This window comes from Fusarium mangiferae (genome assembly GCF_900044065.1).
Source record: "Fusarium mangiferae strain MRC7560 genome assembly, contig: FMAN_scaffold016, whole genome shotgun sequence".
Lineage (NCBI taxonomy): Eukaryota > Fungi > Ascomycota > Sordariomycetes > Hypocreales > Nectriaceae > Fusarium > Fusarium mangiferae.
In genome coordinates this window covers 1,257,527-1,279,197 of record NW_024573936.1, presented here as the reverse complement: position 1 = coordinate 1,279,197, position 21,671 = coordinate 1,257,527, and the positions used below count along the sequence as shown (strand labels likewise).

At 48.6% G+C, this 21,671-nt stretch overlaps 5 protein-coding genes across 5 annotated transcripts; 2 read left to right on the top strand and 3 right to left on the bottom strand.

The window, feature by feature from the left end:
* Window positions 1-644: 644 nt before the first annotated feature.
* FMAN_10469 (uncharacterized protein) lies at window positions 645-8,735 on the bottom strand (the record flags this gene model as incomplete). Its single annotated transcript, XM_041824070.1, has 9 exons — window positions 645-915; window positions 969-2,805; window positions 2,863-3,539; window positions 3,599-3,858; window positions 3,908-6,541; window positions 6,606-6,720; window positions 6,777-7,087; window positions 7,139-8,593; window positions 8,682-8,735. 9 exons carry the CDS (start codon window positions 8,733-8,735, stop codon window positions 645-647), a joined length of 7,614 nt encoding a protein of 2,537 aa, XP_041689587.1.
* Window positions 8,736-9,400: 665 nt separating this feature from the next.
* Window positions 9,401-12,514, bottom strand: FMAN_10470 (uncharacterized protein; the record flags this gene model as incomplete). The annotated part of the gene is made up of 3 exons (XM_041824069.1): window positions 9,401-9,950; window positions 10,002-12,111; window positions 12,205-12,514. 3 exons carry the CDS (start codon window positions 12,512-12,514, stop codon window positions 9,401-9,403), a joined length of 2,970 nt encoding a protein of 989 aa, XP_041689586.1.
* A 577-nt stretch (window positions 12,515-13,091) lies between these two features.
* FMAN_10471 (uncharacterized protein) lies at window positions 13,092-16,621 on the top strand (the record flags this gene model as incomplete). The annotated part of the gene is made up of 6 exons (XM_041824068.1): window positions 13,092-14,072; window positions 14,123-15,354; window positions 15,406-15,679; window positions 15,749-16,093; window positions 16,154-16,357; window positions 16,433-16,621. The coding sequence occupies 6 exons, from the start codon at window positions 13,092-13,094 to the stop codon at window positions 16,619-16,621; spliced, it is 3,225 nt and encodes a 1,074-aa protein (XP_041689585.1).
* A 374-nt stretch (window positions 16,622-16,995) lies between these two features.
* FMAN_10472 (uncharacterized protein) lies at window positions 16,996-18,661 on the top strand (the record flags this gene model as incomplete). Its single annotated transcript, XM_041824066.1, has 3 exons — window positions 16,996-17,563; window positions 17,617-17,733; window positions 17,787-18,661. The coding sequence occupies 3 exons, from the start codon at window positions 16,996-16,998 to the stop codon at window positions 18,659-18,661; spliced, it is 1,560 nt and encodes a 519-aa protein (XP_041689584.1).
* Window positions 18,662-18,745: 84 nt separating this feature from the next.
* FMAN_10473 (related to permeases-unknown function) lies at window positions 18,746-21,143 on the bottom strand (the record flags this gene model as incomplete). The annotated part of the gene is made up of 7 exons (XM_041824065.1): window positions 18,746-18,820; window positions 18,868-18,980; window positions 19,035-19,249; window positions 19,317-19,471; window positions 19,524-20,634; window positions 20,690-20,811; window positions 20,865-21,143. The coding sequence occupies 7 exons, from the start codon at window positions 21,141-21,143 to the stop codon at window positions 18,746-18,748; spliced, it is 2,070 nt and encodes a 689-aa protein (XP_041689583.1).
* Between the last annotated feature and the right edge of the window lie 528 nt (window positions 21,144-21,671).

Sequence of the window (21,671 nt, the reverse complement as noted above, 5' to 3'; positions counted from 1 at the left end):
GAATTAATTTAACTTAATTAAAATAGCTATTTTTAATTATATTTTAATTAATATAATTAATTATATAAATTTAAATATTTTAAGTTATATAATATTCTTAAATTAGCTAATTAAAAAGCTATTATAATTAAAGGACCTAAAAAAAGCTATAAGGTAAGGTAAGACCTTAATAATTAATTAGGCTACCTTTTTAGCTGCCTTTTTAGGCCTAAATTTAACTAGCTATAAAGAGTAGCTATAAAATATAATTATTAAGGCTAAATATATACTTAACTTTCTTTTATTTATATAAGGGTTAAATATATCTATAAATAGAGTTTTAAGATAAATATAAGATATTAATAGGGTTTTATAAAGGTTTTAAGGAATTAAGTTAACTTTATTTATATAAGTTAGTTAATAAAAGCTAAATTAATATTTATTAATTAAATATATATACTTAAGTATATAATTAATTAACCTTATATTTAAAAGCTATAAATAAAGTAATATTAATAAAGAAGTAATAATTTAAATTAAAGATAAAAATTATAATAAAAGTATTATTTTTATATTTTTATATTTTTATATTTTTAAACTATTTAATTATTTAAATAATTATTAACTATATATAAGTTAGTAATTTTATTTTTTAAACTTTTTATTTAATTTCTTTTACTTACCTCTATTAATCGCTCAGTTAGTTCTAGGTAGTCACGGTTAACATCTTCCATTGATCCAAATGAACATGATCGCCATAAACCACTAAAACCCAATGACTCCAAAACCTCAGGGAGTGTGGACATTGAGCCAGGGGTTCTCGAGAATTGTTGCGTTAAGGACAGCGCTCGCAAAAGAGTGTGTGCAGCTCTCAGGGTCGCTGAATTTTGGCTGTGTAGTAAAGTATCATCTAACAAAGAGCGAATGGCTCCAGCTCTGCGTTTGCGTCAGCTTTAGGACATCCAAGTATGTCGATTATCGAGACTCACAATTGGCCTACCACAATAGGGCGTTCGCTGGCAAGCTTGTTGAGCCAGTCCAGACTGCGCCTTTGTACGGAGTCTTCCACATACTGGAAGTCAACAAGCTCGATTGCTGTGATCAACAAGACCACATCATCCGGCATTCCCTCGAGATCCGGCGATTTGCGCATCCCATCAGCAAACCCAAGTTCATCAGCGTTAATACCAGCAGACCACAGACTGTCTTTAAATTCGTCATTCTCAACCGCACGGGCCGTCAGGAGAGACAGGTATGCTGAGGTCTGGGTCATCTCAGCCTTTTCCCGACCCTCCACATTCGCGGTCATCATCTCCAGGAAAGAAGACAAGACACGCATGGTGATTTGTCGTGTCATGGTATCAGTGAGTCCGCGCGCCAGACATGCACAGACCGCGAGGTGGAAGGTTTCTTCCTCGAAGTGTATACCATATATCTCTTCCAGGGGCAACGCAGCTTCGTCCAGCGGAGCTCGTCCTTGGAGAAGTAATGAGGCCATGCTGTCTCCTCGGAACTCATCGCTAGTGCTTATATTCGCTAGCACTGCCTCAAGAAATTGTGCAGTACAGTTGAACAAAGTCGCAGGCACTAACCGCACAAGTGACATGGCTAGCCAGAAAAGCTGCAGACCATAGCGGGACGCTGATGGGAGTTTTGCCATCATTTTCGATAGCGAAGTGACGATAGAGACGAGCATTTCACTGTTGTGGTCCTCGCCAAACCGATTGACGCTGTTCCTCAGAGCAACAAGTACTTGGTAGAGCAAATCATCATCGACCTCTTCCCGAGCCAAGCAACCCATGACCGCAAATGCACGCGGTTGAATAGCAGGATTGTTTTGGAAGGCCGTACTTGCAACTAGGCTCATCCACCTCGATCGCCAAGTATTAGCCAGGTCAACTGTTGGTGCAGCGACGGAGCAAATTTCAAAGAGAGCAGATGCGAGGTTTTCGGTCGCCGTCAACGCGGGACCTGCGTCTTGTGAAGTCGATACCGAGGCACCATCGCGAGGGAAGGTTGGCGGCGCCGTGAAAATGTCGCTACGAGGATCACATAGGAAGTCTAGACTGGCTCGCAGTTTGCTAGATCTGGTATCATCCAGGCTGAACGACGTACATACGGCGTGGACCGTGTTGACAAGCAACCGGTAAACAAGTAATCGAACCTCTTGAGTACCAGTGTTGGCCAACATGGTCACGATATGGAAGATCTCCGGGAGGAAAAGCTGAGATTGCACCCCGTTGTCGAACGACAGTGCCAGACAGAACCGAAGCAACACACAGATCTCAGACCAGACTGCGTTGTCTGGCAGGTATTTCGTCGGACGGAGCGATGATCGGTTGAGAGCTTTGCGGAGCCTTGAGAGGATCTTGCCGCGCAAGGTCACAGTTCCAATACCAACCACAATAGACGCGATGATCTCCAAAGATTCGTCATGCGCGCTATAGCTCATTGCTGACTTCAGGAGCTCATCTAGGAAAACCTCGAGCAAGATTTCGTCTTGAATGATCCTTGGCCACACGGATTGTTCCAGGGCAAAGGTGAGTGAATGATCCTGGACAGTCACATCAATAAGCTTTCGAAATAGAATTGCGACTCTCTCTCTCCCCTTCTCCCCGTCCAGCTCATTCGTGAGGATGTTGGTCCGCAAGCCAGGAAGCCAAGGCGCCATATAGGCAAGACTCAGAGGCTTCTGTTCATCCGGGAAGCTTTCCCAGCCCACAAAGAATTCTGTCAAAAAGTCTGACGTCAACTGAGGCTCGCTCAACGCCAACTCCTTACTGATGTCCACTACAAAACGGGTTGGATCTAAAGGAACAGAAACATCTAGAATAATGTTAGTTGTTATGTATGGAGGCATTTTGATGTTATCTTGAGTCTTACCTTTGGTGCAGACGATCCTTGAAGCAGAGCTGAATTTGAAGGCCCGGCAAAGTGCCCCAAGAAGATTGTAGGAAGACAGCCTTAGGATATGATCATGACTCGACAGGTTCGCCAGTGAAAGATTCAGGAGCGTGCCTGGCACATCTTGTGGCCTGATAAGGCGCTCGACAGATTTATGAGCCCTGTTATCCTTGCCATGTTTCGCCTTGGCACCCCGGATCGTCTGAAGCACATCTGACTTCTTTGGGCTCGTAAAGTACATCACGATCTTCCCATTGTCGGCTCGTAAGCCAAAAGCCGAATCATCTTCAGTCTGTATGGATGTTGGTGCTTCGTCAACTTCGCCCAACCGGAAGATGTCGTTCACGGTCGTGCCCAATCGAAATCCCGCGAAAATCTCTTGCTTTTTCGTGGTTGTTACTTGCACAAACTGACTGCCAACTTTAATGATTACTTCAATCTTACCCTTTGACTTTGACAAGCGGGTGATCGGTTGAAAGACATATCGTGTATCGGTCACGACACTGATTGTTTCCTTAGGCAGATGTAGCTGGCTAAGGTGAAAATGTGCTTGCAAGTCTTGAAGACTTCCTATCAAATGATATTCGACGTTTTTAGGGTTAAATACGCCGTTCTCGTTCTTGGTGCACACCCTCAGCAGGCGTCGAAAGCACCGCCTGCAAGTGAGGTTAGCGTAGAAACTTGAGCCCGTCATCCTGAGAAGTCATTAACTTACTTGAACGCACTATTCATGTTGTAAACATAAATACGGCTGAGGTTTTGTGACAGCTCCGTGGGTGTTAGAAGTTCCAACTTCTTGAAAAGGTCATCCTGAGGCTCGTTGCGGCCATTATAGCAGGTCGCATCGATTAAGATGCCAAAGGGCCTGTGCCACAACCTGCTGGCAATTTTGAGGTAGCAATACATTAATGTGTCATAGTCGATGCTCTCCGTCTCAATGTGGCGCAAAATGACGCAGATTATAGACAAGCCGTCCTGTTCATGTTCAGTCAATATTATTGTTAGTATATTGCTTCAGACTCACCTTGCTTTCGCCACCATCGTAAACAGCACGTGCCGTCAAGAATGACTCCGTACTTCGAAAGGCATTTCGGAGCATGAAGTTCTGAAATCGAGAGTATAGTGGTGGGCTATTGGATGAGACTTGGGGTCTGTTCCACGAAACAGCAAGCGGTGGTGGACCAAGATTCGCAATCAGGTTTCTCAGCGGTTCCAAGACTGGTGATCTCCCACGGACAACATCCCCAGATGTCCTACCGTAATCCTTCCTCTCGCGTGAGATAAGCGTTTGGCGTACATGGTCCCAATGATCGTAGAGGAAACGATGCAGCGCAACACAGGATCCAAAGTCGAACGATTCCGTAGTGGCTTGCACCTCCATCTGGTTGGGAGGAACCGATATCTCGCGAAGAAACGTTGTGACATGATAAATATTCTGTGTCAAGAAGTCATTAAGGGGAAACATGTATGGCTCTTTTGCTCCAAAAAGCACGTTATTGGCGAGGTTCTGAATGACCTTGGCAATAAGAAGTAAACCGCGCCGCATTTCTTTAGATGGTGCTATCGACACGAGGCCCTCGACCTCAGGAGCAACGATAGCTGGGCAAAAGAATCGTAGGAAGATGAAGGCTCCCACAGCTGTGTACTTGGCATCGGGAAACCGTGGCATGACTGCATTTGATATGGTGTAGCAAATCTTTCGAAAGGCGGGTGGAATGTTGGAAGAAGACGCGCATATGTCGTCAATGAAAACCTTGGCCACAATACGCAGCTGTAGAGCATTCTTCTGTAGCTCCTCTGTCGAGCTGACTCTTGCAGGGTCAAGCTCTAGATCGAGATCCTTAGATGTCAGCATAAGCCGTTCCAAGACCTTTTGTAGCGTCGTTCGAATGTAGGAAGCACCCTTCCACTTGGCATAGACTGATAGCATCTTGGTTGCGACACATCCACGTCGTAATATCTCAGCCTCGTTCTCGGTGTCTTCAATTTCTTGTTTGATGAGTGCCTCCAAAAGCTCAAAGATCATTCCTCGTTGTTCGAAAACAGTGAGAAGACAAATAGTAAGCTCATCTACCTCAGTGCTGGGGCAAGCAACGGCCATCGAGATGGCCAGGGAGAGATCATTGGTCAGTAACTCAAGTAGTTCCTCGTACTTCTCACTCACAGCCGAGTCAGTCAGGTTGCTAAACTCAGTGCCTTGGATCAGAATGTTGTAGAGGACCTTGACGAAGGCAGTGCGGATCTCAACATTGTCGTGATACCCAATATTAAGAGAGTGTTTGAGGCCAACGTCGATATTAGCACTAAGTAGATTGGACAGGATGGTGATGGCCAAATCTGAGTTTGATGCAGACTCTTCACGAAGCGTGACACTCAAATTCGTATCAGTCCTAGTCAGCTCCGATGGCTCATGGTTAAGCAAGGACAGGAAGCGGTTGAAATATGTATGAAACATTTGAGACTTCATCTCGCTCATCCCAGCATCAGTATGGCTTTCGGAGGGTTGCAACGGCAAACGAAAAGTCAAATCGGCCAGTGATTTCAAACAAGCCTTGTCGAGATCTTTCTGCACACGAGCCGTGTCATCCTGTCGGGAGCCAGGGCCATGCTGAGGCGAGCGAGGGCGAGCAATCCAGCCGAAGATATATTCAAGTAGTTGATTCCGAATGCGAACATCGTCCCGCAAGTTCAGGTGCTCTTTTCGCTTCGTAACCACTTCGCATAGGTGGCATACCCGGATCTTGACCCTCAGCGTATTCGGTGTATCAGTGACACCATCCAGGAACTTCGCAAAGTTAAGCGTCAGTGCACCCAGATGGACTGACGAGGCCGCACCGAGGTCAGAGGGGCTTTCTAGTCTTTCCACAAGAGCCCGAAGTAGAGATGCGGCTTGCTCAGCAAATACCACCTCACTGTCCTGATCCTTCTCAACGGGGGCCAGAGCTCCAGTGAATAATACTTCTAATTCAGATTCCAAGGCTCGGAATAGCGGGTAGTAAAGCGTAGGCGAGACTTCACTGGCAAGAACATCTCGCATTGCTTCGCGTACTCTCACATTGGCACAAGCTAAAAGCTGAATACTGAGTCTCAGATATCTTGTCAGGAGTGGTTCCTCGAAGTGCTCAGAAGAGACACGATCGATCCATCTTAGACCTCCAAGAGCAGGCTCTTCGAGAATAATTGCCTGGTCAGCGGTGCAAATGCCGCCCAATGATGCCAAGAATCCGGAATAGTTTCGCCACTCGGCCAGCGCTCTTCCATCCACGATCTCGACAGTTGATGTTGAGACATCCTTTGCAAGATGGAGCCAACGATCGAATGCGGTTTCCCAGGCGTTTACGATGCCTGTTGTTGGGAACTGCATGCGGCGCAGAAAACCCCTTACTCGCTTCTGGAATGCAACTAGTCCAGTGAACCGGAAGGCTGGAGAGGATATCTCGCGGTAGACTTCGGCATTGCGAAGCACTGATGCCGAAGTCTTTGCTGACTCAACGTGTTTGTCGACGATCGAGCACTCTTGAATGAACAATCCTGTGCAGGAAGTCACTAGTTGGCAAGTTGTAATGCTGGCAGAACAAAGGGATATAAGAAGTGTCGTCTCAAGCTTGGAAGATGCATTGATGACATCCGGTGCGTCTTCTGGTACTTTGGCCAGTTCCTGCAAGAGGTTAGCAGCCGATAACTATCACGAATAGCATTACTGGAGGTACAGAAATGCATACCGGGATATTCTCAAGAAGTAGAAATCGTGCTTCTAGATAGTCTTGTAGATCGCGCAAGCTTTGGTCATCTTTCTTAGAGGTGACAGACTCACATAAAGCAAGCAGAACCTTGGAGCTTGGGGGTTTCGTTAGCAGGTTTGAGATTGGCTGGGCGTAGAGAAATGCGCTCACCTTCGACTCCAGATATCATCACGAAGTTCTTTTGTGCCGAAGCGGTGCCCAGTATCGAATTGGCGGTATGCCTCAAGATGTCCTTGGAAGAGTCGGCTTGCAACGCCAGTGGCAAGTTTACGCACGGCCGGGTTCTCGGACAATACGCAAAGAAGGAAGGACTTGAAGAAGCTATTATTTGAACCATCTTTTGACAGATCATCTAACAAGCGAGCTGGGGATGCATCCAAGAATTGGAGAATGCTGCAAACAAGTTCTGTCCTTTCACTCCCTTGTCGACCCGTCGTATTAACAGCCTTGGCATTCTCGGTCTAGGAAAGTCAGTTATAAACCGGCAGAAACGTGAAATCACTAATTCTCACCTCTAACTGCGTCCGCATGAAGGGTATTGCTGCATCAAATAGTTCGTGGTACCTCAGAGCGTATGGCTGTTGAGCGAAATACGTACAGCCCTGGACTGTAGCTAACTTGAAACTACTTGGGGCATTTGAAGCGATACAGCTTTCAACAAAGCCGCTGACACTCGTATCGAGATTGAGGTGGGTCAAGCTCACAAAGGCTGCGGTCATCATGTCCTGATCAAAGAGTCCGTATTCTGATGCGGTAAGACGGCGAAAAACAGCATCGCGGACCTCATCCTGAACATCCAAGGCATAACTGACAAGCGCTGAGTCGCTTTCAACATCAAAATGTCTGGCAGCACGGAGCAGAGAAACTAGACAGTAAGCTGCTTGCTCGTTTCGATTGCGCGAAGCTTTTCTCAGCCCATCTAGAAAGGTAACTTTCTTCACCATGCTGCTGCTCTTTGCTTCGCGCATATTGCTCGCTACCTCAAAAACATCCGGCAAAAGGAAAAGTAGAGTGGTTTGGAGAGGGTAGAACAGACCCTTACGGCGTCCGTTATCTGTCGCAGCCTGTGCCATGTCAAAAAGCGTATCAGCTCCACCATCAAGTCGCTTGTGAAGCTGGTGAAGCTGCACGAACTCGCGGGGGAACCGATCCAGCCACCTCATGATCAGCAATGGAGAGACTACAGCAATGGTGTTTTGGTAAGGCTTTCGGAAGTGTAGGAAGCTTGAGCAGATCTCTTGTATAACTTGACCCAGCTTTGGGCCATCAACCCAGAAGAAAGAGAGCAATCGCAGAACGACGAGGGCTGCTCTCTCAGCATCCTGAGTAGATCCAGGCGCAGAGACGCCAGGTTGCGTAACAATACTAGTTCGAATAGTGTATATGACATTCCTTAAATAGTCGAAGGCAGCCGTCCAACTGGAAGTAGTGACATACTCGGTCACAGTCTTGATGTGGATGTCCATCTCCACCAACGTGTCTGCAAACCTCTCATCGCTTGGGGGGGAGCTATCGGCGTCGGAGGAGATAGAAGAGCTTTCGGGGCGAGTGACGGAGACATTGCGCGTCGAGACTTGGTCAAGCAGAGTCTGGGCTGGGAGTATACAGTTCTCGGGGATTGGTTCAAGGAGGTGCTTGAACGCGTCGAATAGGCGGCTCACCAGTACTTCGTCTAGCGAAGGAGGAGCCAGGGTCGGTTCTACATCTGCGTCCTGTGTGAGAGAGGCCCAATGGGAAGAACAGCAGTCTGCAATAACGGCAACGATGTAGAGTTCGGAGGCCAAGATATGGCTGGGGKGGTCGGCGACAGCTGCGTAAGGGCGAGCAAGGTCCTCGAGTAGAACCAGAAGCGACGCGATGACTGTGGATATGGATGTGTTTCCTAGCTCGACCAAGGTGGCTCTTGTAACGTGGAGGACATCGTCTTGCTGTAGGCTCTGGCCAGTGGTGCCAGCTCGATGGGGAAGCTATTGAGAGGTACCCAACGTCAGTCAACCTAAGCCACTAAGGGATCGATCGCAAGCTGCCTCGCGCATGGGATATGCAGATGCTTACTCTGGTAGCGAGCCTGTCGACAAGGCAGCCGACTAGGCTTGCGTCGCAATTCATGATCACGACAGCATTGAGCGTGGATACGCAGATTTGGGAGAGATCAAGTTGGGAGTCGCTCGTCCCTCTGACCTGACCGAGCAGGCATTGCCCAAGGGTCACTGCGTTCGTGCCAAACCCCGCGAACTGTCTCCACAGGGGTACCACGCATAGGGGAGCTCGCCGTTTTCAGACATCCACGACGCGAAAGGTACCTATTGAACTGCAGTCGATACATCAGTACGGACCGCATCAAATGATTCTTTTATCATGAGGCTGAAGCGTAGGCACCTGGGCATTTTCAACATCAATTCAGTCTCCAGAAGTACATTACCATTTCCTTTCTATCCCCCAACTCCTTACTCTGTCCTAGTTAAGTAGACTAAGCATCCAATTCACAAACTCACAACTGCACATACATATCTCAATGCAAGTCAAACCTCAAATACCAACGCCAGCTTCAGCACTTCAAGAGCTCAAATACAATCCATTTGGGTGTTCATAATCAATAATTAGAGGCCAAACCCCCAAACTTCAAGGCTCTGGTATGATTCAATTTACCCCATCTTGAGTTGCTCATGCACAATACCGTATATAATGTACCTTGGCACGGATGATCAAACTCCAAGGTTTTGATAGAGAACTCATTCATTTCTCCGTTATCCCCACGCCTCTAGTTCCACAAACTACCTGTATGACCGCCCATCTCGGTAGTTACCTCGAGAACCATGGCCTCCTGAGCCGTATCCTCCTGAGCCTCGTCCTCTGTCATAGGGTTGTCCTCCGTAGCCCTGATAACCAGAAGCACCACGAGGTGGTTGCGGTGGGCCTCTGTATTGGTTGTTATAGCCTGGAGCACCGCCGTGGCGGTTGTCGTATTGCTGGTTGTTGTAATAATGAGCTGGTGGGGGCGGTGGTGGTACACCGATCCCAAATCCAGGGGCTCCTGGTGGTGGAGGCACATGATGAGAAGCGGCCGGCGGAGGGTAATGGCCATTAGGCCGACCAGATCCTCCTTGATGCCTGTCTTGCTGGGGCCCGCGCGACATACCAGGGCCATTGTAGCCACCTCGATTGTGGCCCCCTCGCCCGAAGCCGCCATTCCTGCCACCACGGTTGGCTTTGTTCCGAATATCTTGAATGTCACTTTGTGTGAGAGCAGGCTTCGGAAGCTGAACCCCACGAAGCAGCATCGACTTGTGTGTTTGTGAAACGGAAGGCATATCGTAGTAGACGCTAGAGATGTTAGCCAAACAGAAACTGTGGGTGACGGGCACGGTGTCATACCTGACCGACCGATCATAGTCGAGATTGGGCATACCATTCCTCTCGAGAGGGTACTTCAATTCTTCGTGCGGGACATATCCCTCCTTCTTCTCGACCTTGCCCGACAAGCCGTCACTCTTTTTCGGGTTCAGCTTGAATTTGGAGTCCCCTTGTTTCTTGGAGTAGAATTTGGTTAGAACGTCATCGTACAGGCTCTCGTGGGCTTCTGAGAAGATCAAAACATCTCTGCCCATTTCGTTACGTGCTGAATCCGCTGCACTGAGTTGCGGGTATTTTGCTTGAACGGCGGCTAGTAGGCGAGGCATCTCAATGAAAGGAAGTAAAGCAACACCCTGCCAAGCCATCTTCTTGCCATTGAGATCAATTTCGAAGTCCTCCGGATAGAAGTCAATGATGTTGCTTTCAGGGTTTAGCATGAGGTCGTGGAAAACCTCAGGAAGGGCATGGCGTGATGCAGCTGGCAAGACACTCATCAACTGCTCGAATGGCTTAGATATTCTGCCCTTCTCGAAGGAAATCTTCATCTTGTCGATGTCTTGAAAGTCAGCTGCAAATGGGGCATAATGATATGGGTAATACCACTCCCAAGAGGGGCACCCCTGGAAATAGTACAGCAAGACCCAAGCAAGGCCCTCAACATATGCCCGTGCGACCTCGTGACGAAACTCAATGTCTTGGGGGTCTTTATGGAATTTCTTCTCGTAGTATCGATCAGCATAGCCATCCTCCCAGAGACGCACATCATCGACGGGGCCCTCCTCTGTTGGGGCTGCTGGAGTTGGAGCATTGGATGTATCAGGAGTCGAGCCATCCCCTTCTTCGAGTGTTGATGCCTTTCGTTTTCCAAGAGCGGAAGCAGAATCTTGATCCACTTCCGCTGGTTTCGTAGTTGATAGTGACTTCTGCGACTGGAGCTGGGCTTTGAAGACACTCGCAGCGCTCTTGTTGGCCACGTTCGCACCTGGCGCGCCACTGCGGTTCACAATCATGTCGTGCGTCAATCTCTGCTCGTTCGGTCCAGAAAAGGAGGTAATGGGTTGGAGTAGCACGTTGGCAGGGTTTTCGAGGCCATTGATCTTCTTGGGATGAGCAGGTCCACCTTGACGGCCGCCTCGGCCGTTGTTCTCATTCTGCAGCTTTCTCCGCTTGAAGTTGGCCTCGCGCCGGTCTTCCTGTTCTTTTCGCCGCTTGAAGATACCGTCTTCTTGTTTGGCCAACCCGCTCAGAATCACCTGCGCTCTTTCAAGATCGATATGCCCGTCTTTGGTTACGTAGCCACCCATAATAGGCAGGTTGTCTTTCCAGATTTTCGTTAGGGTATCAATTCCATGCTCTCGAATTTCCAGGGCTGGAAGATGCGGTAAGAAATCGTTACCAACGAAACAGCACATGAAGATCCAATCGTCAACAGCACGTTCCACGTCGAAACGGAAGGGCAAATTAGGGACGCTGAGCTCAACTTCGAGGTATTCTCGCAATACAGCGACATGAAGCCAGATGAAAGGTTTGAGGGCGACACCTTTGTCCTTCTCATCGTGTTCGCCATCTTTCTTCTTTTCTTCGCCGCGGCAATTCTGAGCGTCATGTCCTTTCTGGCCACAGAGCTTACACAAACGAGCCTTCTGTTCCTGAAAGAAGACGTCTTCGCGGAGGACACGAAAATGAGGTTCATGGGTTGCAAGCCCAAGCATGATAAGATCGGCATCAAGACCATATATCACATGCCGAGTGTTGGGGTCATGGTCTGGTGATGCCCGCTGGGACCGAACAAAATTCATGATCTTGTGCTCTCCTTCTCCGGGAACAGTAGCATCAGAAATGATGACTTTGAGTTTCGCCCAACCGGGATCCGTGTTGAGTTTGTACTGACACCAATACCTCAGGCTGAGGGCGAGAATGTCCATGAAAGGCGTTCCAGGTGTGATCGAGTTTGAGTCGAATGCCTTTTTTAGGACAGTCTCTTCACTTTCGGCAGTCAAATTACCACCATTCTGTTGTTTCAGAAGTTTGATAAGTTCTTGCTTGTCCTTCTCCTTCTCTTGGGCTTCTTGTGCAGAACGGAATCGTCTTGACCGTTGCTGGTTCATCTTGGCTCGAGGTGCAACACCATCTGTGAGGGATTGTTAGCTTTTAACAAATTAATACATGTATAGCTCCGGCCAAAGGGCCGAAACTGAGCTAGGAAAAAAATGACCCTACATACCAACTGCAATCATGAGTATCTTCCGGGGCCGAACCATATTCACCACGCGATCGGTATATCTGAACACTTCCATCATCATTTCCTCCTCATCTTTGGGAGCTGGTCGATCTTCAGGATGAGAACAAGGATGAACGATGCCGTTCATGTCGAGATACAGGTTATCGAACTCTTCGCCGTTCGGGTTTGGGCGAGTCGTGTCAACAGGAATCGTGGAGCCATCTTCCATGGTAAGGGGCTGATCCTCAATTACCGGCGAGATAATCTTAGGATATCTGGAAGAAAGCCATCGGAAAGCCGCGGGAATACCCATAGTAGCGATCTGGCGGAAGTCGACTTTTCAGAAGTTTGTAGTGAGCTCGTTGCGCGAACAGACTCCGGGTGAACAAAGACAATGCGGTTACAAAACCTGGGATTCAGTGAATAAATGCCTCTCACAGGACGTGTCGCATCAATAAGCCGAGATGATAGCGCGTTGAGGCCAGGCGAATAGGTTCCCCAGTGGTCGTTTGAAGGAAGACGAAAATTATGTGTAGGATAGAGGCTGTCGCTTTTCGAATCGCGACATGATTCTTTGACTGCTAGCTCGGACCCTGAGCCACACCGTTATGCAAGCGAGTGGATATCTGTGGCTTCAGAGTGGAGCCTCAAAATCCGCTTATTGAATTGCATCTTGATCGGGAATTATGCAGCAATTGAGTTAGCTTGCCTGCTCCCATCTTCTCCTGACAAGCTGGCCAGAATTAAGAAGCCAACACCTGGCGTCGACTAATTAGGATAGCTTCCTAGTGATCTTCACCAACAGAAAAGACGTTATTAACAGTCGCCGGAAGGGCTCCATGCAACCTCTCGAATTCCTTTGAGCCATATGGCATTGAGGCGCCACAATCATGTTCTCTATTGCCAGCGCCCCGGCGAAACAATCGGTTGGTGAGACCATCGACGTTCTAAGCGGTCGCCTCAGTTCAGCAACTTTGCTAGAAGACCGAAGAGCTGCAATTCTGGGTCTTCGCAGCTTCGCCAAAGATTATCCAGCTTCTGTAGCTTCGGGTGCCTTACGAAGTCTAATAGGAAGTCTAAGCAAAGACGGCGAAGATGTCGACACCGTCAAAGTGGTACTCGAGACGTTGTTAATGCTCTTCAACCCTAATGAAGATAGTCCTGAAGCTTCGGAGGAGATCGCCTTGTGGTTGGCCGACGAGTTCACTCAACGCCAAGAGAACATTACGTTACTGCTCGATTTCCTCGAAACAAACGATTTCTATTCCCGTCTATATTCTTTGCAATTACTAGCCGCCATACTTTCGGCACGTACAGAACGCACCGAGGAATGTATCTTTACTGCTCCCCTTGGTATACCGCGGCTGGTTTCCGTCCTCGATGACCAACGCGACGCTATACGCAACGAAGCTATTGTTCTCCTGACCTATCTCACACCGACATCGATCGAAATACAGAAGCTGGTGGCTTTTGAGAATGCTTTTGAGAGATTGTTTGCCATTATCGAAGCCGATGGAGCTCTCGTAGAAGGAGGTCGCACTGTTGAGGACTGCCTGATCCTTTTGGCCAACCTCCTTCGGTCAAACAGCTCAAACCAGGCCCTGTTCCGGGAGTCGGGCTGTATGAACCGCTTAGCGGGTTTATTAGGTCGAGTTCTGAAACCTCAAACTGATGGGTCTGAAATCGCTTCGTGGGCAGCAGCGCAACGAAACCGAAATGTCTATGCTTTCCTCGCCGTCATTCGTCTATTTGTTGTCAGGGGCTCCGCTGGTACCTCATTGAATCAAACAGCTATATGGAAGCATGGTCTTGCCTACCACATTCTACAACTGGCCTTCAGCCATGAAGCGCAAACACAAATCAAGGCCGAGGTTCGATAATTTGATTGCTACCGGAAGGCCATCTCGTTGACATCATATAGGCTCTTATCACTTGTGGTGATGTGATTCGGCAAAATGCACCTCTTCAGGAGGCATTTGCTCAAATGATGGTTTTGGCTCCTCTAGCTAAGAATAGCACAGCCGATGGACAGGCCAGCCAAGGCGAAAAGGTGTTCGTTATCGACGGCTTATTAGACCTGACATTATGTCTACAAGACCTCCAAGAATTCGATGTTCGTTTTGCGGCGGCTGAGTGCTTACAAGCTTATTTTTCACATCACCCAGCTGTAAGACTGCACTTTCTTGGCCGCGCCATTGAAGGACATCAATCTGGGGCCAACGAGTCTTCCAACGTTTTGACAGTTCTTCTGCAGCCTCCAGTCGAGTCCTCAGATCCATACAGGCAATGGTTCGCTGCTGTGATCACTTTCCATCTCTTGCATGAAAACTCAGAAGCCAAGTCAGAAGCCATGGGCTTGACCGAAGGTGATTCGGAAGACGGGGAAGAGGTTGTGACTGCCATCCAAACTCTTTCAGCTCACGTTACGTCAGGCCTTCGTAGAGGCGACGATACGCGGGTTTTGGTCGGTTATCTTATGCTACTCTTGGGCTGGCTTTTTGAGGATCTCGATGCAGTGAACGACTTTCTCGCCGAGGGAAGCAATGTTCAAAGCCTGATTCAAGCTGTTTCACAACCTCCAACCATAGGCGGGGGCGAGATCGTTCAGGGACTATGCACGATGTTGCTTGGTGTTGCTTACGAATTCTCAACAAAAGACTCACCAATTCCAAGAGCGACATTACTCTCTATCTTAACGGCTCGCATAGATCGAGATGTATACCTAGATCGCCTATCAAAACTTCGCAGCCACCCTTCTATTCGTGATTTCGAAGTCTTGCCTCAAAAGCTGGACGCTTTGTCTCCAGGGCGACTCCCCGATGTCTTCTTCGACAGGGAATTTGTTGAGTTCTTGAAGGACAACTATAGCCGGATAGCACGTGCTATTGACAGAGAGCCCGGCATGGAAATATCTATCGTCACCAACGGTGTTCAGAAAGGTGTTTCAAGGGAACTTGTAGACTCTCTCAGGAGCCAGGTCGAGGAGAAGCAGAATACTGTGAACGAGATCCAGGAAAAGCTAGCTGTACTTCAGGGGCAGTTAGGACAGGAACAGGCGGATCATCGCAGATCAAAGGAAACCGCTGCTCTAGAAATGGAACGGGTCAAAACCGTGAATGAAGGGTTACAAAAGCATCATAGCGAAGAGCTGCGGTAAGTGCCACCATTATCGACTTGTATTGACCCTACTGAAAACGGCTACAGGAAGCTTCAGGGCCAATTGGCGTCTAAGGAGAATGATCAGCGTAAGCAGGTTGCTCAATTGCAATCTCAATATTCGACTAAGGAGAACGAGTATCAAAAGCAAATTGCTCAGCTGCGTTCACAGCAAACAGCACAAGAAAACGATCACCAGAAGCAGCTCGAACAAGTTCGGAAAGTGGCCGAGGCCGAAGCAGAGAAGATTAGACGAAGGACGGATGCGGAAGTGGCAGATCTGAAAGCGAACATCAGTCGTCTCGAAGTTGTTCTGATGAAGGTGCGTGCCTGCTATCCCAGCCGTTACGGTGTGTACGAGTGTAGTCGGCTAACATTGGCTTAAATATAGTCCCAAAAGGAGTACAATGCACTACAGCTGCAACGCAAGAACGAGATAGATATGCAAAGAGAGAAATATGAGAAGGTGCTAGGGCATCTTCGTCAGGAATACGAAGACTTCAAGACCCAGTCTAAGACTAAAGCAGATGAGAAACAGGCCAGGTTCAAAGAGGAATTGCAAGGCCTCTGCGATAGAAAAGATGCCGAGATAGACGCTTATCGAGAGCAGAGTCAGGTGGACCTGGAGCAGCAGAAATTGAAGACCAAGGAAGCAGAAGAGAAGTGCCAGAGCTTCAAGAAGCAGCTCAGCGGAGGAGACGCTGGAAAGAAGGGCTTGGAGGCTAAGCTCAGGAATGTAAGGGATTATCAATCTGTCTTGATCGAATATAGTCAACAAAACTCACATGTCTCGCAGATGGAATCGGAACTGTCAGCTGCCAACAAAGCAAAGGACGCAGCCGAGAAGCAACTATCAGAATTGAAGGAGGCAGCAAAAGAAGAGGCCAAGAAGGCTAGAGAGGCGACTGAGAAGAAGCTGCAGGAGTCAAATGAGGCTAGAGAGACCACTCAGTCCGAACTTGATGACCTCCTGATGGTATTTGGCGATTTGGAGGAAAAGGTGGCCAAATACAAGGCAAGACAAGACACGCGGTGCTCATATTTGCATGCTATATACTAACTGACTTGACTACAGGCTCGTCTCGTTGAGCTTGGAGAAACTGTATCAGATGGCGAAGACGATGATGGTGAGGAAGACGATGACGATGACGACGACGACGACGACGATGACAACGACAATGAAGGGGAAGAAGACGGCCAAGAGTCTGAGAATAACGACGACGAAAAGGAAGAGACGAAACAGAAGCCGAAAGCCAAAAAATAAAAATAAAACTACATCAGCAAAGTCGTCAAACAGTCAGACAGACAGACAGACAGAGATATATGCGATATACCCCCTTACAGACATATCATACATATTAACAGCAAACACCTCGCGGATTGCATCTGGATGGTCACCTCGCCATGCGATTGCAAAGCCTTTGCCAACTTTTCTACCTATCATGACCCAAAAAAAAAAAAATTCCCAACAGGGCATAGCCTTCTCCAATCACCGTGATCCCACAAAATATTCTCCAAGCTAAGGTTGGCTAACTCGGTGCAAACCAAACCAAACCAACATTCAATACTGGTCACTCGAGTTCTTGATTCAACTTGGTTCGATCTTGCCTGGTCTTGCATTCTAGTGAAAAGGGGAAAATGTCTACTCACGAATCTGTCTCTGATGAGGGCGAATGGCTCGACCTGGAGTCGGATGAGGAGTCAATCCCCATTATATCCTTCTTCAGTGCCCAAACCTTCCCTACCGTTGCCGCTATGCTCGAGGATAGCATCAAGAACCATGGTTTCAGCTTTGCCGACTATGTCCAAAAGCTTCAGCTTGACTTTCACGGTGCTGTCAAGCTCGTCAACTTTGTTCGTGATAATGTAAAGAATGGCGCACCATTGCCCAAGGAGATTTCTGCAAAAGACCTCGAAGACGAGAAGTACTTTCAGCCTGTTCTGGAGAACGATGCTCTCATCTTTTCTCTGGACGAAGTATTGGAGAACATTACCAACGACCACGCAGCTGGATCCAACGATGGAAATCTCAAGGCCCGTAACAGGGAACTGGAGGAGGAGCTCGAGAAGCTCAGAGATCAATTTGCCAGCTACCGCTTGACAGTTCAGCAGACACTCGATAAGCGATGGGGCGATGATATCGAGACGGCTGCAACGGAGAAGAAGGATGACTCTGCCTACTACTTTGAGTCTTACGCTGCACATGGTACATCCCACCACTTATCGATATCTTGATCTGTTTATACTGACTGTGTCCAGAAATCCACGAGACGATGCTGAAAGATGCCGTACGAACCGATGCGTATCGTGACTTCATCTACAATAATAAGCACATCTTCAAGGACAAGGTCGTCCTCGATATCGGATGTGGCACTGGTAAGCCTGGATATGATTCCGATCTTGATTCAACACTAAAGTTTTTGACCTAGGTATCTTGAGCATGTTTGCTGCAAAGGCTGGCGCTAAGCAAGTCATTGCTGTTGACAAGTCAGACATCATTGTCAAGGCTAGGGAGAACATTTTCCACAACGGTCTGTCCGATGTTATCACAACTCTCAAGGGCGCCATTGAGGATGTCAAGCTGCCTGTGGACCAGGTCGATATTATTGTCAGCGAGTGGATGGGCTACTGTCTTCTCTATGAGGCTATGCTTCCAAGTGTCTTGTATGCTCGAGACCGTTACTTGAAGCCTGATGGTATTCTCGCGCCCAGCTCTGCCACAATCTGGATTGCCCCCATCGCAGACCCCGAGTATGTTTCGGACCACATCTCTTTCTGGAGAGATGTTTACGGCTTTGATATGAAGACTATGCAAGAAGGTATCTACGAAGAGGCCCGTATTGAGGCCATGCAACAAAGTTCTGTCTGTGGTGAACCCTACCCCTTCAAGGTACTTGATCTCCATACCGTCAAGACCGAGGATCTTCAGTTCAGCGCCAAGTGGTCGTCGAAACTCACCCGTGAGGTCGAGAATGTTGACGGGTTCCTCATTTGGTTCGACAACTTCTTCACGACATCCAGAAGCGACCCGTTACCCCCTGCCGAGACAACACCGGAGACCTGGGACAAGAAAGACCAGGGAGGCGTCGCGTTCACCACTGGTCCTTCTGGCACTGTCACACACTGGAAGCAGGGCCTTCTTCTCGCTCCTCCAGAGGCTAAATCATCTGCCAAGTCGCCCCAGAGTCTCTCCGGGGATATCGTTTTTGCGGCAGCTGATGACAATGCCCGAGCGCTGGTTCTCAGGGCTTCTTGGACCGATTCTGAGGGTGTTTCAAGGAAGCACTCATGGCAGCTGAAATAGACGCCTCTTTTATCAGGTTTGGACACGGCCAGCAAAGTCTGAGAAGATGATGTCTCCACGAATCGAATATGGTACGCGATGCAGTCACAGATGAGGAACATTCAGGCCCTGCAGCAAGAGGTTTACAATGCTCAGGAAACCCTCGCCAAGAATGAATCCCTAAAGGGGTCAGGATGGGTGCGACATGGAATGGACAAGACACGTACCGAAGCAAGGATGATTAGAGGGGTCTGCGTCCGTCGCGCGATATGAGTCCAGTACCATGCAAACAGACCGCCAACGGTCCGAGCCAGCGTGAAAGACGGGACGTTGTACATGCCTTGTCAGGTGTCAGCGATAGTATCTCCCTCGGGGTCACATATAGTCAACTTACCAACGGCGACAGCAATGCCACCAGGAATCAGAGGTCGCCATCTCTTACCGATAGCGAGCGTTCTGGCGATAGTGGCAACTGCGAATAGAACCGCAGCTCCAATGGCCCATTCCTTGACACGATATGGTAGCCCTGAACCTGTGACAAGCCTTGCAGTGAATATCCAGACGTAGGCGGTTGGTACCTGGAAGAGATCACCAGGAATGGTATATACGCTGCATTTCAACTGCGTCAGCCAGGTCCTCTTTCAAGTGTGAGATGGCGAAGTGATAGGTTACCCACCTCGTGTAGACACGGTAGATGAATGCACTCAGAACAGCACCGACGCTTGCTCCAATGACTTGACCCCAGAATTGGGCTTTCGGAGCTGCTCCCAGTAAGTGCCCAGTTTTCAGGTCCTGCATGAGATCGCCAGCTTGCAAAGCACCAGCTTCGGACTGTGATGGGTTAGAACGTTCGCCTGGATTTGTAGGTATAGGAATTACTTACCACAGCACCAGCGATCAGGTTGATCAAGACACTGGACTTGTGAGTCTGAGGGATGATAAAGGCAAAGAACAGCTGCGCGAGTTTGCTAATGCCAGATACGGGGTTCAGATCCGTCTCACCGAGCGCCCTAACTCCCATGATACTTAACACCAGAGCCATGAGAACAGCAATGGTGGTGGCATAGAGTGGTACAAGGTCACCAAAGACAAAATGAATAGTGAGGACGCACAGAGCTATCGAAGCAACAAGGCCGATCGTTACCATACGGGGCCCAATGCGCTGGTGGGGAGGAGCATCCTCCTCATCGTCATCGCGGACTGGGGCATATTCACCAGCTCCATAGCGGCTCTGAGCAGTCTCAGTCTCGTTACTCAAGAGTGGTGAATAGTCATGGCTCAGGTTCTTCCACAAGCCAGAGACGCCATGTTCCTGTACTCTCTGACGTAAGGAAGACATAATCCCAGTAACCTGTTGGCTGGTAAAGATTCCGCGGAGGCCAACGTAAGCAAGGCTGACGATTGCATCCGCCAGCATAATAGCCAGCGAGATCCAAATGATCCATCCCTTGCTACCATGCTCCCAATCATCAACATCTCCAGGCGCCCAACCCCGAGATTTGGCCAGAGGGCTGAGGATTCCCCAGCCAACTACAGCGCCAAGAAGCATATGCAGCGTCGTTTCGGTCCCCATTATGATTCCCTGGCCGATATAAGCAAAGCTTGGGTTGAATGTCCAGAGCCATGTGTGAGCTGCGGCAGAACCAAAGATTGGTAAATTGCGCAGTATGGGGAAAAAATATGTCGCCAGAGTATAAAGCCCAGAGCCGCCAAAACACAAAAGCAGCAGTTTAATATTGGCTGTCCAGTCTCCTTTGTCCGACACGTCATGCCCGGCATTCTGTTGATGCTCCTGGTCCGTAGCAGCCCGGCCAATGGCGTCTGGTTGAAGAGGCTCGTCACGAGGAACGAGACTTGCAAAGCCGCCTTTAGCAGCAGCGTCAAGCTCGTCCTCGGTCGATTGGCGGCCTTGTCCGTGCAATACTGAAATCAGCACGGCTGTACTGAACCCACTGGGAAATTTGAGGCGCTCTCGAATGATGACTTGCTTGCGTCTGGTGGGTATCAGCAAGATTGAAGCAGACAGATATGGATCATACAATGGCTTACAGGGGAACAGCAAAGACGACGCCAAAGTAGCAGAGCCCCAGAGACCAGATGATGAGCTGCCAGGTACTCAGATTGATCGGGCCTTGCTCATCCTGAGCCAAAAGGTAGTTCAGTGCCGGGATCTGCCTCGCAGTCAGAACAATCTCTTGGTATAATATGAGTCAAGATGGCATACAACACCAACAAAGCCGCATCCCAGTGGCATGATAGCCATGCCACAAGCTACGCTCTGGAGCAATACGTTCTCAACAGGAGAAAACGGAAACCTTAGATGCGGTGCGAGGAGCCTGAAAATTCCAAAGCCCATGAGACTCGCAGGCATTGACATGATGGAAACCCATCCTGTCTGCAAGCCAAAGTACATATTGGAGAAGCAGATGATGGTGCCAACTGCGAGGCCAGCTACAACGCCTCGCAGCGTGAAACTGCGCCCTGGAATCACACGTGTCGCCATTTCTTTTTTCGCTGTGAGCAGCTAATGGATGACGATGTTTAGTTTCAGAGACGCGTTTGTTTGGGGGGATGGTTGTGACGTTAAGTGAGATGAGTTAGGTACTAGCCACCTCCCTTACCTACCTTAGTAGTTAACTGTATTACCAAGCGAACCAACCCCCACATTCCGATTTTCGGGGAGACTTTCCGCTATCAACTTGTTGGTTGATTTACGCACCTAACTTAAGATACTATCGCATCGACCTCATAATAAGATACCTTACCTAGGTACAGTTGAGCAGGTACTTAATAAACAGGTGTCCTCCAAGTAAGGACACTTTTATTGCCACTGGAGTATTAACTAGCCATCCATACCTGCTATCGTGTCTGCAGTATAGCCCTGCGAATCAACTCTTCCCAGCCTTGACTCCACTGCCTCGCCATGAAAAAGCCACACATCATAAGCTTCAGCGTACTTACATGAAGCTCGCTAGGCACTGAGCAAATACACACACATCGCCCCCTCTTCAACACTGCAACTCAATAACCC